At 36.2% G+C, this 21,499-nt stretch overlaps 1 protein-coding gene across 2 annotated transcripts in view; it reads right to left on the bottom strand.

Moving 5' to 3' along the window:
* Positions 1-5,327: 5,327 nt before the first annotated feature.
* The window catches only part of LOC108755372 (serine/threonine-protein kinase minibrain), a 96,525-nt gene continuing 80,353 nt past the window's right edge, over positions 5,328-21,499 (bottom strand). For both annotated transcript variants that reach the window (XM_018498311.1, XM_018498312.1), the window contains 6 exons: positions 11,705-11,873; positions 11,290-11,457; positions 10,921-11,207; positions 10,680-10,826; positions 10,045-10,477; positions 5,328-7,695 (listed from right to left, as the gene is read on the bottom strand). In XM_018498311.1, coding sequence (XP_018353813.1) covers positions 7,220-7,695; positions 10,045-10,477; positions 10,680-10,826; positions 10,921-11,207; positions 11,290-11,457; positions 11,705-11,873 — 1,680 coding nt within the window. In that variant the 3' untranslated portion in view covers positions 5,328-7,219. The remainder of the gene's footprint in view (positions 7,696-10,044; positions 10,478-10,679; positions 10,827-10,920; positions 11,208-11,289; positions 11,458-11,704; positions 11,874-21,499) is intronic.

The raw sequence follows: 21,499 nt of genomic DNA, 5'->3' as shown, positions 1-21,499 counted from the left end.
ATATATATATATATTTATTTCATAATTTTTTCTTTAATAAGTATATTTTTTAACATTAAATTAAGAGATAATATTCAGAATATTTATTAAAATAATTATTTTATAAAATTCAATTTATATATAATGATATATGTATATATATGTATATGTTATATTGTAGTATACGTATATCATCAATTATTGTATACAATCATGCAGTGTAATCGCAATAGCACAACAATTGACGGTAGCACTTTTAATATTGATTATATAACACTTTTAATATTTGATCATATAACACCAAATTTTATAAACTTGATTGGTAAACTCTAATCAAGCTAACCCCAAATGTATAATTTAATTTTATATATAATTTTGGTTCAACAAACTATTCATCTTTTTCTTAAGAATTAGAAGATAAAAATGAAAAAACAAAATGAATGTTAACAGTGAGTATCTGTCCTTAACACGGGAAACTCAGAGATTCGACTAGTAGTGGGATTTTCTAACGTTTTATCGACGATTATCGCTATCTTTAACTAGCGACAGTCAATAGCAAGGATAATCTTAGAAAAAAATGTGCTCCTCATTAGCTATCGGCGCTATCACTATAATTATAGCGACTTCGTCGATAAAACGTTAGAAAATCTTAGGCATCAGGCCACGATTTAAATCCCGACAGTGATTGGAGCGACGTGATGTTTTTCTCAAAAGCGTTTCGTATTCTTCGGAATACTATTAATTAAACATACAGCTCTCCAACGTATAGAAGAATTCCTCTATTAATGTTATTATTTAACATAATCTTTTCAAGTTCATCAAGAGGCATATCAAAGACGTTTATCGATATGTATACAAACTCGCCAAAAACGCAGTAATAATTGATTTAATAATGTGGCCGACAATTGTTTTTTTTCCATTTCAACAATTGTCCATCGAACAAGGGGAAGAATTAATGCATTTAGAAACTTTAAAGCTGCACACGATGTATTATATATTTTTTGTTCTCGCGGAAGGATAAAATCGGCGCAAAAGGTGACAGCGGAAGAAAAGGTAACAGCAGAAGGTGAAGATGCTTTTGTTTATTATTAACCTTATGTAATATCGTTTCAAATTTTCAATTACATTATTATATATAATAATAATTATAATAATCATCATAATAATGTTATGACAATGTATACACGTTAGATACAAGTTCATTTTCCTTCATCCGGTATAGAGTTTTGTTAATTATTTTTTCTCATCTTAATAAATCGGTTTTTTGTTTCTTAATTCACATTTCCACTCTCTCTTTCTCTCTCTATCTCTCTCTCACTCTTTCACTCTCTCTCATACATACACGCATACATTCGCATGAACATGCGTTCTTCTTTCTCTCTTTTCTTCTCGCACTTCCCACATTCATCTCTTATATTTTTTTGTCCCGATAGGAGTATGCCGAACGAGACATCAAGATATTATCAGATATTATCACTCTTTCATGCTCGATTCTCAAAGGAGAATGCTTACGCGGTGCCTCTCAGATACATCTTTCTCTCTCTCTCTCTCTCTCTCTCTTTCTCTGTCAGTCATATTATAGTTATATTTGTTTCTGAACACAATGCTTTTACTCATGACGTTAGGAAACTTAGGTTACTTTACTTCCGCCGCAGGAACATGTTCCAAAGATCTCCTAATTGTTTTCCGCGGGCACGTCTCACGGGACTTTTTCAAAGGCCGCACGTGCGCCCCGCGCTAGATTTGCAAGTTAAAACGTAAAATCATGGAAAGTTCGAGCGAAGAAACACGGAAGAAAGATTTCTCACGGCTACAGGGAGTACCGATCGACAATCTAATGAGTTACATGCGATCGAAAATTAAAAGATGTGTTAATCCTCCATTGCCCATATTATTCGTTGATATTTCAAAATATTCAATGTACACAAATATGAATCAGTATTTGATAGATCTTTTTTTTTCTTGAAAACAGAAGAGAATAGGTAACTTTCTATATTACAAAACTTTAAAGTTAAAATAATCGGGTCAGTCTCCAAGGGCGTGAAATGTGAAAATTGAATGGTAACGAAACAAGTCAGCGAGTGATTTTGAAATTACATTATTACATATAATAATAATAATTATTATTATAATCATAATAATATTACGACAATATATACATGTTAGATATAAGTTGATTTTCCTTTATTCAGTAGAGCTTTATTAATTATTTCTTCCCATCTTAATAAATCAGCTGGGCAACAGATGATCGAGAAAATTCGTCGAAAAATCGCTTCCGCGCTACAAATGTTTAAAAACATGCGAGCAATGCACAAAGTCATCGCATATACGTATCGGCTATGATAAATAAAATACAATATGTATGATTAAAATACAATACGGTTCGTTATCCTCTCTCTTTCTCTCTCATGATCGTTCTGCAAATCAAACATCTCTAACGTTTTATGTAAAAAAAAAAATACACACACACATGCACACATACATATACATGTATGTATGTATATACGCATATGTGCGTGCGTGTGCGTACGCAGTAATCATTTGGAACATGAATTGCGGCTGGCTCTTATACTATTAAATGTATACATCTCTGTTGTCTGCTAATTGGCTTAAATACTTTGCATTTTGCGACAGCTGAATGGAGTGGACAAATTCATCCCAAGACGGTGGCTCTCGAACTCGAAATAAAGCGCGCATGTCGGAAAGCGAAAGGAATCCTAAGGGGAGTTCTCTCATCCTGTTCGCCGGGCTTCCTTTTTCCCAATGGGAAAGGCTGTTGTACATGCATTTTTGAAACATACTCCTCGCGTCCTGTTTCTCTCTCTCTCTCTCTCTTTCTCTCTCTCTCTCGCGCGCGCAAACAAAAAAAATTTCTATCTCGCACAGCTCGTTTACCTCGCCTCGCATGTTTAATTAGCGTCTTACACGTTCACCATTTAAAATTGCTATTTCTCCCGATTCGAGAATCGTACCCTACCGCGGCTGCCCGTGAAAAAATTGTCCCTAAACTTGTTCTGGACGCCGGCGGTGTCCTTTAACTTCGCTAAAAAAAAAAGAACTCACGGTCTGCCAAGGAGAAGAGCGACTGGTATAACTTTTACGCGAATCTCATTAGTAACTTTTTTGCGTTGCCGTCAAGTGGAAGAAATTCCGGTCGCGTTACGGAACAAGACTCGGCCGGCCTTCGGTATTTTCTCGTGCAGCACATCTTCGAAGATCAGTTTTTAAGAAGATTTATGCGGTCGGTGGAAAGAGGAAAATGACTTCGAGCATCTTGATTGATTTTCTCTTTCAACTGACGTCAACCCAGGTAGCAAGGGGACATTATTTATCATTTTGACGTAAAAATAACGTTTTTAAAGTCATTTTGACGTCAAAACGACGACAAATGACGTTAGCTTGATACCTGGAAATAAACAGTTTTCGTAGTGTTAGTATAAGAATCACCAAACAACTACGTTGCTGCGTTAAGTCCATCTACAGTCCATCTACTTTATCTCTGGATCGTATAGGTCTTGGTAGAAAGTATATCTCGAGAATGCCAAGCGGTTGTCGACAGCAATGGCCGTTAATTGATACAATTATGACTTAACTCCAGCGTTATATGTGTATTTTTATCGTCTCATGTGCAGCGAACAGTTTAAAAGTACGCGCCGGTCACGCGTTCTTTCTTGGCAGGCCATGCGTCGTTTAACCGATCAATCACATTGCTACAGATAAACGATAATAATAATCATTCAGTTAAAATCAATAATATCGTCGAAAGGAGAACGATGCGCTTCGATGCATTATCAAACACGGCGCTGTGCCCAGGAGTCCATCGTGGGTCAGATTTTCACACCTCTCTCCGACGGAGAAGACCGGTACCGAATGCCTTCATACGAGCTATCTCGATGTAAGATATTGTTTCACGCGTAGTCATCCTGTTGACGTGCGATCGTCATCGTGCTGGAGCACAATCGCCGAAATGATTCGAGTTCCCGGACGAATAAAAAGTAAGTCCGAATGTACAGAGGTTTCCGAATGGCGTATCTCTTTGAGAATATTGTGAACACCGTTATTTGCGGGACTAGTGAGCACAGCGTGTAACAAGATGAATTCGGAAGAGGGCACGCGATATATATATATATATATAAAATATATAATATATATGTGTAATATTATATATATTATATATTTACATACATATATTTTCTTTACATATATATATATATATATATGTATATACATCGCACATTGTCTATATTTATAGAGCGTACTGATTTTTGCCGTTCAACAAGGTATTATTTGCGAGGACGCTCAGAATTTATCACAGAAAATCCTAAACGTCCCGCCATTTAATCTCTCTACACCTCTACATCTCTAACAAATCATATTCTGTACAACTTCAACTGCGGAAATTATCAAAAAGGTTATTGAGGTAAGGTGCGACATATCCCGTTTTACTTTTCTTCTTTTTTTCTTTTAGACGATTTTTCGGAGAGCTGCTTCTCTTCTCTCTTTAGGTATTTTATTTATGTCATAGTGAATCTATCTATTTTAAGCATTGCTTTCGAGCTATCTAATCACAACACAGACTCATTACGACTCTTGAAATTTAATGTATCTTAAGCACCGATTGCCGTAAATCTCAATGCGATATAAAAACATTTATGATACAAGTGTCAGTGGGCTTCGTATTCCTATTTATCCGTTGGTGATTTATATATTATTAGATACTGTTAGAAAATTTGTTTTCGTTCGGTAACTTATTATAAATTCGAGTATAACAAACTTCAACATCTGAGTTGCAATATAGAATGTCTCGTGTATATCTCATTAAATCGTATCTGCAAATGTTCTTGTATTGCAGGTGTATAAAAATATACAAATCATTCGAAAGGCCGCACGAATAAAATGATTCTTAGCAGATCGAATGGCTTGTGAAACGTTAGACTTTTCTCAGCTACTCGAAAGTATCTTATATTTCTCATATATTTACAACTAATACAACAAGAATTCAAATCTAAATTTCACAGTAAGACTCGTTATTTTTCCAGAAAATATATATACATTGTAAGAATTCTCTTGGTCGTCTAATACCTTTTTTTTTGGCCAAGCTCTTTTGACAACAGTCGCAGTTATGCAGACGAAATTGCTTTGCCGCTGCTTTATATTTACGCATTAAAATTTTCGTACAAAAAAGATATCGCAATTAAAACGTTAAAGATGACGGTTACATTGAGAATTATACATGTAGCTATTTATCGGAGACTACAAAAAGACAATTAAAATTAGATGTAGAACATCTTAAAATAATTTAATAAGTAAAGTTTAGTAAATCGGTAAAGATCCGTCAACAAAAGAAAAAAATTTATTACACACCATTGCCCTATATATAATATATTAAATGACATAATACAGATAAATTATTCTTCAAATCTTAAAGTCTCCGTTCATGTGTCATCTTCTTTTGTATGGAAGAGTATAAAAAGCCGCAAATATATAAAATATACCTTATAAACAGACTTGGTATTTCCATATTTTGCTATCGTGATTACAGAAAAGCAACATGTATAATTCTTTAAGATTTCTTTCTCTTTACAGCATATATCATTATTATTTTCTATTAGTCATATTTTTTTTTTCTTTTGTAACATCTGGGTGGTATAGGGATTATGGTTGCATTTTTTCATGGTCTGCCTTCAGGTACTATACTACACTTACAATTGGTAGTTTCATGACAAAATATAATTGTGATGGTAATAAGAAAGAAATTATTAGTTTCTATTTTTGTTCGTCATCTAGTCTTACAATACATAAATGATAAAAAACAATCACATTTTTTAATCGAGATTTAAAAAATTTGGCCGAATAAAAAAAAAGTAGAGTCTTCTATATAAATAAAGAGGCTACATTACGATTGGTGCGAATGGCATAAGCGCAGCGACCATCGGGGCAAAACGGCAAAAATCAATGACGATTGGCGTTGGAAACATGTGTATGCGAGTATGCGCGTATTGTTTATTATAAAGTATCTAAGTTCTTTGTATGATTATACCATTCTTGATCTCGATCTTACGTGTATGCTGCTTTTTAACTTTCTTATTACTGCTTTTTTAATGTATAAATATGTATTGTTGTTAAGCCGCGCAAACCTCGTTTGTTTAAAGTCCTTGTTCAACAACAAACTGACGTTTGCAACATCCTTGTCTTCCATTAAAGTAAATAAAAGATTCGAGTTTACAATGTTTGTGTGTGTTTTATCTCCTCACACTTAAAAGCTAAACCCTAAAGCTGCACTCTTATCATTCACCTAAGTGTATTGTACAAATAACTAGCAGTCGACGCGACTGTTTGCTCGCAAGTACTTGCTAAACCGTTTACATTCGTGACATTGTGTATAAAACTCTATTTGAGTACATGCTTACATTGGTAATTCTTACTTTTCCTTCTTTTTTTACGCGGTAATAATAAGTAATTATCACTTTTTCGCTCTCTAGGCCACACAGTTTGGTTGCCGAAAGTTTTCCGCTTAGCCGTTTTTGCTAAAAACTGCTAAGAGTGTCTGTGGAAATCGGGCAGGACCCGAGAGGCCAGCTGGGTTCATCCTCACTAGACCATTACTGTCTGTCCATGCTCGAAGCTTTCGTCAATCTTCCGTGTTAGACACATATATCCACTTTCAACATAGGACCAGTCAGCTTGATAAAAAATATGAAAATTCAGCAACATAACAGAAATAGAGATTTCCTCTCACTCCTTCCTCTCTTTTTCCTTCCATCGCATTCTCTTCTACTCGTTGGATTTCTCATACAGTCGTTAACGCCGCCGAGCTTAGGATATATTTTTTTTTTCGTTTCTATGATCTCTTGATATACAGAGAGATTTGGGCTTTGTGACTTGTGGTTATTTATTGGATTTTCCGGGAAATTTTTCATTTATATTTTTTCAGAATTGTTCAGCCAAACCAACGTGTCCGAAAAATTTCTTGAATCCACTGCCGAAGTTGAGGCTAATCGCGATACCGTGATTTTTTTTCTTCTTGTTTCCTTTTTAACTCTGTGATGAGAAAGCAGCATCGGGGAACGACTTTCAAGATGTTTACATGCCATTTTTCCGTTCTTTTACCGTTTTCTCGTCAATGCCACGATAACATCATTCAAGGCATGCCGTCTCCGTAAATTAGCTACTCATTTTCTTCACGGTTTTGCGTTCGCGACAAGCTGTATTGTCCACCGTCAGTTGCCCTTCTGCTACTTTAGTGGATAGCGACTGGGCTCTGTTGGACGCATACCCCGACCATTGGGCTATCTTCTCTCTCTGGATCTCTCTGGTTACCGGACGACACCGTTGACGGCTGTCTGACTATACCGTGTGTATCAGTAGACGAGTAGCCGTAGTTGTAGAAGTTCTGCTGCTGAATCATTGGTGAGGTCATCATCGCAGGCAGATGGGGTATACCAGGAATAATTAGGCTATTGTACGATCCAAGAGAGCTCTGTATCAGGGAGCTGTCCATGGATTGCATGGACATCGGGGCGGACGCGGGCACCCCAGTGGCCGACGTTGATGGGTAGCCCGTTGTTATGGCACGCCGACTGCCCGTGTGACGGGGCGAGGACTCACAGTCCATGGGCTGGTAGCCACCACCAGGGAGACTTGATGCTTGCATCTGCTGCAGACTGCCGCCGCCGCTACTGCTGCTGCTGCCCTGTCCCGACATGGTTACCAGTCCTGGGACATCGAAAAGAAAAAAGTCAGTAAAGAAAGTAAAATAGCATTTTCTCGCGATATAGATATATATATATATATATACACACTAATGCCATAATCATCCACGAAAACCGCTCTAGCTCTTACAATCGAATAATCACTAATATGGGAATAAAGATAAATAAAATTTCAAACGTCTACAGGGACATTTGCAGGCAATAATCTCCACCGCTACCGTTTTTTTTTTTCACGCACATTCGTAAGAGCGTAACGATACATTCTTTAAATTTTAAATAAGTATCGAATGTTATTATTTTTTCCCATTCCCATAAATTTATATAAGCTGATTGGACAAATATTTGACACGTGATTAATTACGAAATTGTTAATCTTAATTTCTACACAAAGTTTCTATGCATTTTATTTGCTGCAAAGTGTATACTTGTAGAATGATTCGCCAAAATTATTCAAGTAATTATATTGAATTATTTATCGGCATATAATCGCGTAATCGATTTGCATCATAATCTTCTCTTAATTATACAGATAATAAGTTAATGTGCAATTGGGGTTTTACATTAGGCAAACTTAAGAAAGAGGGGTATATAATAGTAAATGCATATATGTATATATATATATTACTGATATGGACAAGACTTATTTCACAGAAACGTTACAATTTCATGTCCCATTTACAGCATTGCACTTGTATAAAGTGCACGATGCAAGCAGCTAAAGCATGCACAAAAAAAACTAGAAGACAATGATGTGAGAGACTTTTCTACAAAACAGAAATTCGCTTAACACAGATGCAATACTTTTAGTTGGAATATGTTCTGCAGTAATCATCCCGGACAACATTCGTGTAAAACAATTTGTTATTTTTAATCACAGCGAAAACAACACGAAAAACGATAAAAGAAAACATATTCCAGCAGTGACATGATGCTATTTTTCTTTTTTCTTTTTTTGTCCTTTATGCTCTAAAATATATTCATCAAAAAGGACAGTCTCGTGTTATAATGAATAATTGGCCTCATAGTAAACGTTAGTCATACATCGTGTATTAATACATCGTGTCGATAAAGTAAGGAGGCACGGGCTAGCAATATCAATCCGTGTCCCAAAAGGGAATACCTTCAAGCAAGCAAAGCTTCGCGCAATACATTCGAGGCCAGGATATGATTTATTAGGGACATCGTTAGTCTTTTAGCGTGTGTAGGATTGTTTGTTAGATACAGAACTTACTTATGTTAGTAAGTAAGATTAGGGTTGGGGCCTAGGACAGGTCGTCGCCGCCCCGCGGATACGACAGTCATCGAGCCACGTATTGTCCCCCCATCATATCTACGGGCAACAACAAGTATCGTTTAGTTTGCGCAGAAAATAAAAGATATCATTAAAAAAGGGGGATTATGATTGATCGCGGAGCACAAGTGTACGTATTTCACAGCATAATTAACCTTTATCAGTACAGAGCAAATATATCGTCCAGATAGATCTAGATGTCACCTATGATAATTACTCAATAAATCACAGTTTTTAAGAAAAACATAACAGTTAAAAATACATCCATTTAAGAGATTGTAAAAAAAGATAGAGAATTTCTTATTTTCTGCACAAATCAAAACCTTCCTAAACTCTCAATAGAACTGTCCGTCTTGAGTTTCTGTTCATATCTACCTTATGTTCAATTATTCAAAGATAGTCATTAACAGCTCAGAGATATCATTAGCCGTGATCAAATGCATCTTTTCTCTTTTAAATCGTTCGCAAAAACGATTTCAAACGTTGGTAATTCCTGTAAGCTCTCAAGTAATCTATTGTAGCCTGAACAGAACATGTGAATGCAATTATAAATATTAACCTGCCTCTTAATTATTACATTTATACAAAACTATCTATATAAATAGTGAATAATGAAAAAAAATCATGACTTTTCTTTCTATAGCGGTACCCATTTGCTGAGAAGACCGATTCAGAGGAAACTATGGATTAAATGTATCATTAGGTGAAGTAATCAAATATAATATTAATAATGAATGATGAATGAAATCAAGCGACATAGAGCCATACTTTGATAGTAAGATCATATTTCTCGCTGCAATTAATCGTTTAAGGTACAGTTATTGTGACATAATGCAAACCTGACACGTTTTCAACTTCAGCTGTCGTTATTTGAATTGTGATAACCGTGCGACACGGAATTACACGGCGTGGGCATGGATGAGACAATTCAACATTGAAAACCTGTCAGCTTCGAAGAAACTCAGATGTGAAGCACATAAATGCGTATTCGGTACTTCTCTTCTCTATGTTACACAGTGATTCGGCAAAATGAAATGACGCTAAATGATTAATCGGACTTACCATGATCCTGGCTCATCGACACCACTGCCGGACTCGTGCTCGCGCTATTAGCAGCAGCGACATTCGTGTTGGTCCCCTCATCGGCTGTCCTCTTAAAGAAGTTGTGCTGAAGTGCGTAATACGGCGTTACCCGTGTCTTCGGATCGAAATCCAACATCCGTACAATTAGGTCCTTAAACTTGAGATAATCGGACATCGAATGGCCCGGTTCCCCCATTCTCCTGCCGCCTGGGCCACCGCTTTCGACACCTAAAATATCGTGTAAGCGCCTCGTGCCGGGAGGTTTGTATTTTTTACCATCCTTGGACTTTTTCAGCACGTACGAGCCATCCGTGGAGACTTTGTCAAAGTACTTCCGCGCCTTGTGCGCTTGGTCCAGTATATGTTTCGGCGGCATTCCTAGTACTTCTACGATTTTGTTCATTTGATCGACCTGCAAATCATAAGAGAAATTCCTTATGTTGCCAAACAGAGATCTACATTATATCGAACGTAACATGCACTCTCTTTACTCAGATAAACTTTTTGCCATGTAAATGTATCTTAATACGGTAGCGTCTCGTACTAGTAATTAATTATCGAGAGCTACAAATTCAACATGATTAAAAACAATTTGTATAATGGTCGGTCTTTACCTCGTTGGCCCCACTAAACAGAGGTTCTCCCGTGTGCATTTCTACTAAAATACATCCCAGACTCCACATGTCTATCGCGAGGTCATAAGGTATTCCTAACAAGACTTCCGGAGATCTGTAGAACCTGGACTGGATATACTGATATATCTGCGAACGCAAAAAGAAAGGAAGAAAGACAAGTGAAAAGGATCGACAGATCAAAAGCGAATGTGCGCTAATTAGCTCTTTCTAAGACACCTACTCTTTGTCCAAGTTGACACGAGCTACCGAAGTCGACTATTTTTATCGCACTTCGTTTGGGATTGCACAAAAGGATGTTTTCAGGTTTCAGATCACAGTGAATGATGTTCAATTCCGGCGTAGACAGGAACAAGAGGGCAGTACACAGTTGCTGTGCAAACTTTCTTGTCAAGTTCAATGACACTCCTCGGAAATTCGTATTTCTAAGTAGGTCATATAGATTATACGATAGCAGTTCGAATACCAGACATAAGTGATTTCGCCACATAAAATGCCTCTTCAGTTTAACTGTAATCAAAAAGAGAGAAGGCGTTAAGCGTCACGTCGCGCGATATCTCTTAACTATAGCACACAGTTTATACTGGCGCACCTATATAATACTTGTTGTCGGTATCCGCTCTGTTCATCATTTCCAATAGCCTAACTTCGATTTGCGCTTGATTAAGAAAAGGCTTCTTGTTCTTGATGATTTTTATTGCCACTTGCGTTTGCTCTTCGTGGTCAAATGCTTTCACTACTTGGCCAAAACTGCCTTTACCTGTAAACAGAAAACGTATAAATACGTCGAATAAGTAGAATAAATTCAATTCGAATAAATAAAATCAATTTGAATAAATGTAATATTTTGATTAAACGACAGTTGTTAAAAATAATATATTATTGATTACGTATTAAAAAAATATACTCGAGAAATAAAAATTATCGATTACCGGAAAACCATCGCGATATTATATTTGTTCGGTAAATACAATTAACTCGATATTGCTTGTCTTCTTTTGTCTTACCTATTAAAGAATCGATCTCGTATCGATCGAGGAACTTTTCCCCATTCTTGATGATATAATCGTGATTATCGTCATCCCAGCCATCGTTGTAGAGTTTCCTCTCCTTCTTATGCGAACCATCTTCCCCTTGCATCTGCTGTGCTCTTCTCTTCTTCTTCGCATAGTAAACCTGGAAAAGAAATTAACGAAATCAGCCGCTGTGTCAGCCTCGATGTATAACTGAAAGTTTGACAGAATTCTATGCTCCATATGAGCAATGGAAACATTCAAGAAAATTATCGAAAAATAAATTAAATAACTACCGAAACTTAACGATCTATCGTATCGCCATTATTTCTGATGCTGAACTTTTTATCATCGATCTCTTCTCCCTCTTTTGTTTTCGAAAATGCGTGAGGGTGAATTATTAAGGGGTTAAAAATTGCGCATTTATTCAAATGTTATAATGTTTTTTTTATTTATTGTTATAATATTCATTGGAGTTATTTTATGTGACGTATCGAATCCTAAAACGGAACTCTTCGTTAAGTCGTGACTTATGTAATCGACGTATTCATCGGGGAAAGGTAACTGAGCTTGGACAATCAACCAATTGGCCCAAAAGTTCGTGCGACCCGCTTATCTTTATCAATCCGCCAGACCTAGCAAACGGGGTTACATAACGAACCACGCGGCCAGAGGTTATTATTCGCGCATGCAGGTCCATGACGTTCCGCGAGATGAGGGGAGGGGAAAGGAGGGGAGAGGAAGAGAGAGAGAGAGAGAGAGAGAGAGAGAGAGAGAAACTAGCCCGATCGATCGCTTAAATTTTTCCACGATGTATAAATTGCTGAAAAAAACGTAAAAACCCGCGTTTGCCACCCTCCTCTTCTCCTCTTCCCCGCTCCTTCGATCAAACCGGTGCCGCGAATCGTTCGCGTAAAAAAAAGCTGAATCGTATAATTCGCCGTAAATATCCTCGCGTCTACGGGACGAGAGGAAGGTGGTGGTGGAAGAACGGCGCGCGACGCAAGAGGGTGAAAGAGACGCGGAAGGGCGGGGGAGGAGAGGCAAAAGGGAAAAGGGCGCAGAATCCGATCTGCCGCCTTCGTCCCGGGAATCGATATGCTCGCGACCACGTGAAAACCACGCCGTTGAAAAGCGATGGTCGGTCGCTTTTGTGTAAAATCCGACTCGACGCCGCGCGTGAAAACGATCGACGGCGACAACGATGGGACATCCTCCGTGAGGATCTCTGATCTTACGTGAAAATTTCGCGAAAAAGCAAAGGCAAAAAATGGGAAAAGAGGAACGGAGGCAAGGGAGGAGGATGGGCGAGAAGGCCCCCGCGGATCGGGCAGGATGGTGGTTGGCACGCCTCCACCGGGTCATCGACACGGTGATGGTCAGCGCTGTATCGGCGTCTACTAGTTACAACACTCTATTTCGGCATCGATTGTACCGTCGAAGAAGTACGAGGAGCACTCGGTTCTACCATACCACTGCCGTCCCTACAACGGCGGCGGCGCGGCTAATGAACTCATGCCGACACTTTCGCGTGAACGGGGAGGAGGAAGAGGATACCGAATCTGAGCCGTGGTCCCGGAAGCGCGGAATCATGCGATGATGCAACCGACAGGCGGCTTATTTTTGACTTCGATTAGTCAAGCCTGTCAAAGCTTAAGTTACAAAAGCAATCGGACAGGTACCGTCCGATGAAAACCGTGGAAAAACACACAGAAAGGAACGCACTTTGCTCCGAACGTCTTGCATTGCGGTAGGAAATTTTCTTGACGCCTTGTATTTGGGTATGGTACCCAATTCGATTGTTTGTATATATACGGAAAGAACGAGTTGCTGAAATATCTAAAAATTTAGATACAATTCTGAAAAGAATTTCGTTGGATCATCAAAATAGTTAGAAACATTCAACCATGATGAGCAATGCAGAAACATATTCCAGCAATTAATTTGAACGTCCTACATAAAATAATTACATTTTGATCAACAAAATTGTTTTCAGATCTGTATTTACACACAAAAAAAGTATTATTTTATTGCTAAGAAAAGTGATTACTCAATTTACTTTCTTTTCTCTTTTCAGTAAAGCAATAATTATCTTCAACAAACTTACTACAAATTTTAGAAAAATTTATTATTATTATTATATATTCAAAATAAGAATTTATTTTCTTTTAAAAAATATTATAAAATTGATTGAAGAAATCGCTTCATATAATAAACAAATTGAATTTTTGTTTTAATTTAATAATCTTGATTAAAGTATTAAACTTACTAGAATTCACACAGAATATATTTTGAATAAATGATGCTTGTGACGAACTTATGATGTAGGATTGCGGATACATGAACTTTTGAAATACTTGATCATTATATTTGAAACAAGTAATTATTACTTGCGTATAGTAAGGTTGTGTAGCTGAATTTTTAGATACTTCAGCAAATCGTTCATTCGATGTAATTTTCATAAAAAGTAACATATAAAGAATTTTTTTCAATTGAAACGCACGGAAAGAACAGACCAAGTATGTACTTTTATTAATAAAAGATTATAAACAATGGAAACAGCATTGGAAAAAACTTGGCGTCCTAGAGTAACAACAAAAACTATGTACCACACAGTTCTCATTTAAGATTTGTGAAAACTTTGCAAAAGATTAGTCGGGGTTTCACCGATGGGAGTCCAGTAAATCGCTAACATCCGTATTAAATACTGTCGTAAAGTCTCACTATGTTATCTCTTTGCAAGTTTCAGAAATATCGATTACATATTCTCTTATAAGAATTTAAACGGTTCTAAATATCGTACGTGTCTCGTGATGTATGCTAGTTTCTCCCGGAAAATGTAACTGATCAGCATATCACTTTCATGGTTTTTAAATACTGCCTACTATTTTTACAGTAAGTCCACAAATACAGCTGTTTAAAACATCATTTTTGAGCAAGTATATTTCACTGTTTTAATTTATATCAGTTTCTATTATCCCTCCCCTCCATCTTCTTTTTCATTCCTCCCCTCCCTTCTCTCTCTCTCTCTCTCTCCCTCTCTCTCTCTCTCTCTCTGATGGATGAAGATAAACGGTAGTCTCTCATGATTTTCAAATAACGTCTTTTCGTATTAGTCCATGACTTGAAATGCTTACAATACCGCTTCCGAACACAAATGGCATTTTTTCTTTTTAATTTATGGCGGCTCTCTCCGCGGGGGAGGAAGATAAAATCAGAAACCCTCGCGGAATCAGGCACAAAGCCTCTCCCTGCGTTCCGCCACCCCCGCAGGAAAGCTCCACTCGCGCGAACAAAACTTCCATGTTCTTATAATGGCATCCCGTTGTAACTCGACGCGGTTAAAACTTCAGCTGGTTGTAAGCGCGGATCTTCCTCTCTGCAAAGAAGCGCCACCGGAACACCGACCTTATTTTACGTCGGTATATGGGTTACTCGGAAATTTAACTCGCGCGCGAACCTCCTATGTCACAGCATGGTATTTCCCGATCGATTTTTTTTTTCATACATAAAAAAACATAATTTCACCTTCAGGAGCGGCGACGGCGAGATCACGTGAACGAAATCGGTCGATTTCACGTTATTCCGGTGGGTACTCTACACGAGAGCAATTTTTATTGATTCATTTTTTATAATTTATTTATTATTAATTTAATTCATGTACAGAAAGAGGAGAGAAAATCTATCACGCATAAGACATTACTGCCACATCGTTGCTATAAAATTTTCTTATTTTTAAAAAATCGTAAAATACATTTTATATTAAGTGAAAAATGGACGAGAAATGTTTATCGTAAATAAAAAGAGCTATACTCGGTCAGGCCAGTGCTTAATAATATGTTGTGTAAAATTTTTACAATTTTCGGTTCAAAACTGTGTGGCGATTTTATTGTCGATCTTGAAACACAGTCTTAGATTGGAGCCAAAGTATGAAATACTACAAATTAAATTGCTATAAGCAATTTATTATTATTGATAGTAATAAGCATCTTTAAAGTACTATAAATAATTTATTGCGAAAAATATCACCTCAAGGATCTCTCGAATTCCGTGCGACCGTCCAATTCCATCACTGTTATTGCGATGATATTAATTGCAATAATGTATATGTAGAAAAAACATTTTTTTCAGGCGCCGTAAATAAAATTGTAAATAAAAAATGAACCGACAAATAAATAATTGGCGTACAGTTTGTTTGAACTAAAAATTCACACAATATATTATTAGATAGAGCACTAAAGCTCACCTTGATCGAATATGGCCCTTTGTCACTTTTGTTGAATAGTCTGTATTATTTAATACGGAGTTTAGCTTCTATTATTACTATTATTTATTACCTCAATATACTCCTTCACACTACCCACAATTTCCGACATAGACTGAGGTTAGTAGACTAGATATATAGAGGTAAATAGATTAACCGAATCTATGTTAGAAAATACTGGAGACACGCGCACTTAAACGTGTTTGAGCACACAGCAAAGACTGCCACTCAGTTACCCGTGATATCTCGATGCGGACGCTTCTCCTTAAAAAGTTGTGACACATTTTTTTTCGAAAAATCATAAGTAAATATTTTTATTTTCGAACTTTTTATCTTAGAAAAATATGTAGTTGTCTGAGGTATTTAATTTCCGTTAGATAATAAGTATAGTTTTTACTTAATAAAATTCAAGTTTGTTTTTGTATTCGTAGATGTTTTTAAAAAATAAATAAATGGGGACTATTAGGCTAATCTTACCAACGGACTATGTGACTCATTTAATGACGAGTCTTATAGTATTCTTCTTCATTTTAAATGAACATAATGCAACAATTTGTGTTGTTAAATGCACTTAATAAAATCATTTTTTTTTTAATTTTAACGAATTTAAATAATAATAATTAAATATTAACACATGTTCTTAGACATATTCCAGATTTTGACAGATTTTTTATTTTGTTAAAGATATTTTTATTTAAGGTATATGTTCACAGCTTTTATTGTTTGAAAAATATTGTTTTCTCTTAGTCTTGTTCTAGAAGTGAATTACAATACTTATTTAACATATTGATCGCCGAATGTAAATCGAATATGTTTTTTGCGGACACGAATCTCGGCTTACTTCTTAGGCATTCTGTTGTTTTTATTCTTTAGGCCGGTCTCACCAACTCTGATTTCGGCCGATTAAATTTCGAAATTGCCAACTGCAAAACTGAAAACATCTTAATTTTCTGCAAATTATGATTTATTTATATAAAATGTAATACTTTAAATTAAAATAATTAATTTTACGTATTTTGGTATCATATATGCATGCGGCAATAATGATACACATTATTTAATTATATTATTATTACACTGTTATTTAATAATTTAATTTGATTAATTTAAAAATATAATTTACTATTACAAATTCATTTTTCTGTAAAATATTATTGCATTGTTTTCTTTGAATGCCTCAAATTTAAAAATAAGATCGTCATCCACATATAAGTGACACCACCCCGATGGAAACTTAACTCAGTCACCCAGATGGCTAACGCGGCGATCAACGTGTTAAGAAATTTTAATTAGATTTTTATTTTTTTGTAAAATTTTATTAATATGTGATACAATATATTTAAATATATTAAAATATATAATATTTAAATAGATTAAAATACAAATATTATTTTTCACTTTAATAATTCTATAACTTGTACCCCATACCGTATGTCATCCTACCCAGTTCATGAAATTAGTTGACACGTAAAGAATGCATTAAAATAATCTTTTTTTTATTTCAATTATACCTGTTTCCACTTATATTAAAATATTAGACGGTCAAATGTACGTATAGTAACTGATATAGAATGTCCTTTTTGGGCAAATCTTTTAGTTTTGTCTGTAAACATTTAAAACTGAAAAGTTGGCCTATATATTAGCTTCGATTTCCCCTACAACAGAACTTGAACTAACCGACCTCGTATTATTCGATCTCCCGGTTATCCGACCACACTATCGAATATTCTCTCTCAATCAGTCCAATCAGTTTCCCAATCAGTCCAATCTTTACATACTTAATATACCAAAGAATAGTTGTTTCATTTGATAAAAATTTTAAGAAGAACAGAGTCGATTATATAAAGTTTAAAGATATAATTACAATGTCAATTTAAAATGTTTCTTTAAACATTAAAATCTAATCTCTATTATCCGATTTTCACGATTATTCGACTGTTAGAACCAAATATTTCACATTAGGTTGAATATTTAAGACTACTGCGTTATACTATCCCTATGTCTGCTGCGATTTTAATCCGCTGTGATCGATATACAATATAATCGATACAAAGCAGAAGGAAAATTATCTTCAGGATTATTGGTAAATAAGAGGACATCTTCGGGTCTAATAATTTACCTATTAATTTTCATGGTCTATTGCAGAGCGTTCTATTATACAGAGTTCTATATTCAATCGTTAAATATAATAAATATAATAAAAGGACTCCCGAAATCCAAATAATAAATTAATAGTTAATAAAAAACTAATTATTAAAAAGCTAATTATTAAACGACATGTAGAGTATGTAGAGTATAGTCGCAATTATAAAAAGGAGGAAAAAGTCGTACGTTTTGCTTTCAATTGGAGCCGTTATTAGCAAATATTAGCAATACGAAATCATTGCAAAAACTGATCCTTCGATCGATGATCGTGTCTTCTTATGTATTACACGTTTCGTTGCGATCCTTGAATAACCAACAATCTTCACCAAGAAAGAAAGAAAGAAAATCGTTAATCTAATCGCTATTCTTTATTTCACATGAATATGGGAATAGCAAATTTGAGAATTCGAGAATGGATTCTTCTTGTGCTGACCGTTCGATTCAGTTCGATTCGATTACGTGAAAAACCGATATTAGACAGCACAAATTTGTCGAATGGAACTTACGATTTTATTCTTATCCCTTCTCATTGTCCGTTGTTGACATTCTATCTCCAATTTCTTCCTCGATTAGAATCTCATTTTCCATCTCTCTTTCGCTTTCTTCTCAACTATATCACAATCGCTGCAGCAATGCAATTTCGGGGAGCAAAAAAGAGACGAATGTAAGAGGGAATAGAATGTCGACCACCTGCACAAACTTTAGTATGCCGCTATAAGCGTTTCGAGAAACAAAGATCGAAGACTTCTGCAAAAGCATACAGGTGCGGAAAGGTTCCCTCTTTAAGTTGTATGAGTCGGATTGATTGAGGTATCCGCTAGATGGAGCATGTATGGCTTTACAACGATCCATAGAAACTGAAGGCTGAGTTTCAGATTCGTAACTGTGTAGCGTTCAAAAAGAAGCAGCCTTGCAGAATAATCTTGTGTAAAAGCATCTATAGTCCATATTTTGGACTAGCATAATATACCGCGTGGAACAAAAGTATAGAGAAAATAAGCAAAAGAAAAATGTTCATCTCACGGTTTTTTCTTTTCTCAAAAAAGACTCTTTAAATATGCAACCAATTATTCTTTTCAGGAAGACGAATGCTTTTCCAAAAATAAATAAACGATTGTTCTTTTTATATAACGTTTTTTTTAAATAATTTTAAAATCCCTCTTTTAAAATAAAAAAATGCAGTAATCTCAGTATATTTTTCCGATTAATGATAATGATGCACATAAATATAGAATATGCGTAGATAAAATTTATGACATTCTACATGTAAAACGCATATAATAACAATAATGATAAATAATATCGTACATATATCGTAAAAAATGAATATACAGTATCCTCTGATGTTGATAAAAACAAAGAACGAAGGAGGCAAAAGTAAAGAGAGCCGAGGTGAAAGAGGCTCTACGCGGCGACGTGCCTCTAGTATCTCTCTCCCTCTCCCTCTCCCTTCCCCCCCTCTCTCTCCTTCTGACCATCCTTCCTCGCGCACGGTCACTCTCTTTCACGTTTCTGTTGCTATGCGCGAGTGCATGAGACCGGCCCCCATACGGTGCGCTCACCATTAGCTTCGCCAAAAGCAGCCCACCAGGACCACTGCGAGCGCTGAACGACGAAGAAAGAAAGCGAGGAAGATAAAGAAGAAAAAGGTGAAAGAGAGATATTTTCGCAATAAAAAAAAAATCGATTTTCAAATTAATCGAAGGATTATCCTAAGCCTTAAGCCTAATCCGGAAAGCCTTGTATTTACAAGCCTTGTAGAAACAAAACGATTATAAACGATTGAATCACAAACGTGACCCGTCGTGAGCCGCATCATTCTCAGACAGATAAATTCGACCTGCCGAAAAAGATCACCGAATGGATTAGGTACCGTAAGGGTTAAGGTCGAAGGGGACCTTGTACGAGTCGGTCCCGGTGTAAGGAATAATCCCGCTATGAATCTCCTTAACTTCTTCCTGGCAATGAGGTATCGGCCCGCTTCGAAAACCCGTTCCCGGGCGCCGCCGGGTTAGCGCGTTTTTGCGTGTTTGTATCGCAAACGAGTCTCACTAAGTGGATTTTCGCGTTGGGGAATCTCAAAGAAACCCTTAAACAAATACGGAGGAATACGAAACCGGATTAAATCATTTCGCAGAGATTTCCTTGCCCGCTTGGGAGAAGCTAATTGCGACGTACACTGGTACACGAACAACACTCTTTGATATACTCCTTTATTTCTCAACATTGCCCCGCTGGAGACGTAGACGAGAATTGGGAAAAATTGAATCTGAAGATATTTGTGGAAAGAGATAGGAATAACTGTCCAAAAATGAGAAAAACGTTTCTAGCGTAAAGAGAGCTTAAAGCTGTTCATAAAAATTTTACAGATGTGACTAAAAATATTTACAGTATAAAACGTACTTAAAAGGTGCAGTGTTTACATTCTTCTAAAACTGTAAAAAATATTAGAATTTGTACATGCATTCTAAAAACGTGGAAGGACATCCGAGAGTTCACTTTTTCAGAAGAAAATCTGCAAAACTTTTGAATCCCATGTATGAAAATAATTTATTAAGATATTATTGAACACAGGTATCCTTCTTGTTGTTGTTGAACTCGTTATGCGTTTGTAAGCTACAACGAGAAAAATGCACTGCAATCTTTCTTTCTTTCTCTCTCTCTCTCTCTCTCTCTCTCTCTCTCTCTCCTCAAGCAAAACGCTTTTCCCGCCTTTTCGCGCTCAATGAACTTCCGCTTTTGCGTACGACTTTGCGACTTTTGTTCGTGAAAGGGGGTCTCGGCGAGTTATTTATAAATCACATTTACGCCGGATCGACACACAGTGGCGGAATATAGCCACGAGTACATCGCACTCGTCGTGCTGGGAGCTTAGAAAGCACGCTCGATGGACGTGAGCCGAAGTACAGCATAACGCGATCGCATCGTCAGCTGACTGGACGATGACGAGTCGACATAAATTCCTGCGTGGACAACGTCACACGACACTTAGCTTTGCATTCCACCTTCATTTTTCCGCTTGTTGCCATTCTCTGCGAATAAAAAAATATTGTTCGTAAACATCTGAGTATTTAACACGATGAAACTGGAGGAGAGCCATTACTCAGAAAACGCGCGGGGAAAAAAAAAGAGTCAGAGAGAAAGAGAGGGATAAAATACGTTTATTGAAACTCAAGAATAAGTCCTCTAAGAATGTAAAACATAGCTAGTGTCGATAAACATACGATAATTTGACAATAAAATAAAATAACACAATACAAAAGACAAAGATGAGAGTAGAAAATATAAATAAGAAAAGAAAAAGAAACCTGACAGCAGTCCCACAATAAGAAACAAATACAAAAAACAAAATATTAAAAAATTTTATTTATATATATATA

The sequence above is a fragment of the Trachymyrmex septentrionalis genome, unplaced genomic scaffold (assembly GCF_001594115.1).
Source record: "Trachymyrmex septentrionalis isolate Tsep2-gDNA-1 unplaced genomic scaffold, Tsep1.0 scaffold87, whole genome shotgun sequence".
Lineage (NCBI taxonomy): Eukaryota > Metazoa > Arthropoda > Insecta > Hymenoptera > Formicidae > Trachymyrmex > Trachymyrmex septentrionalis.
This window is presented reverse-complemented; position numbering and strand designations above follow the sequence as displayed.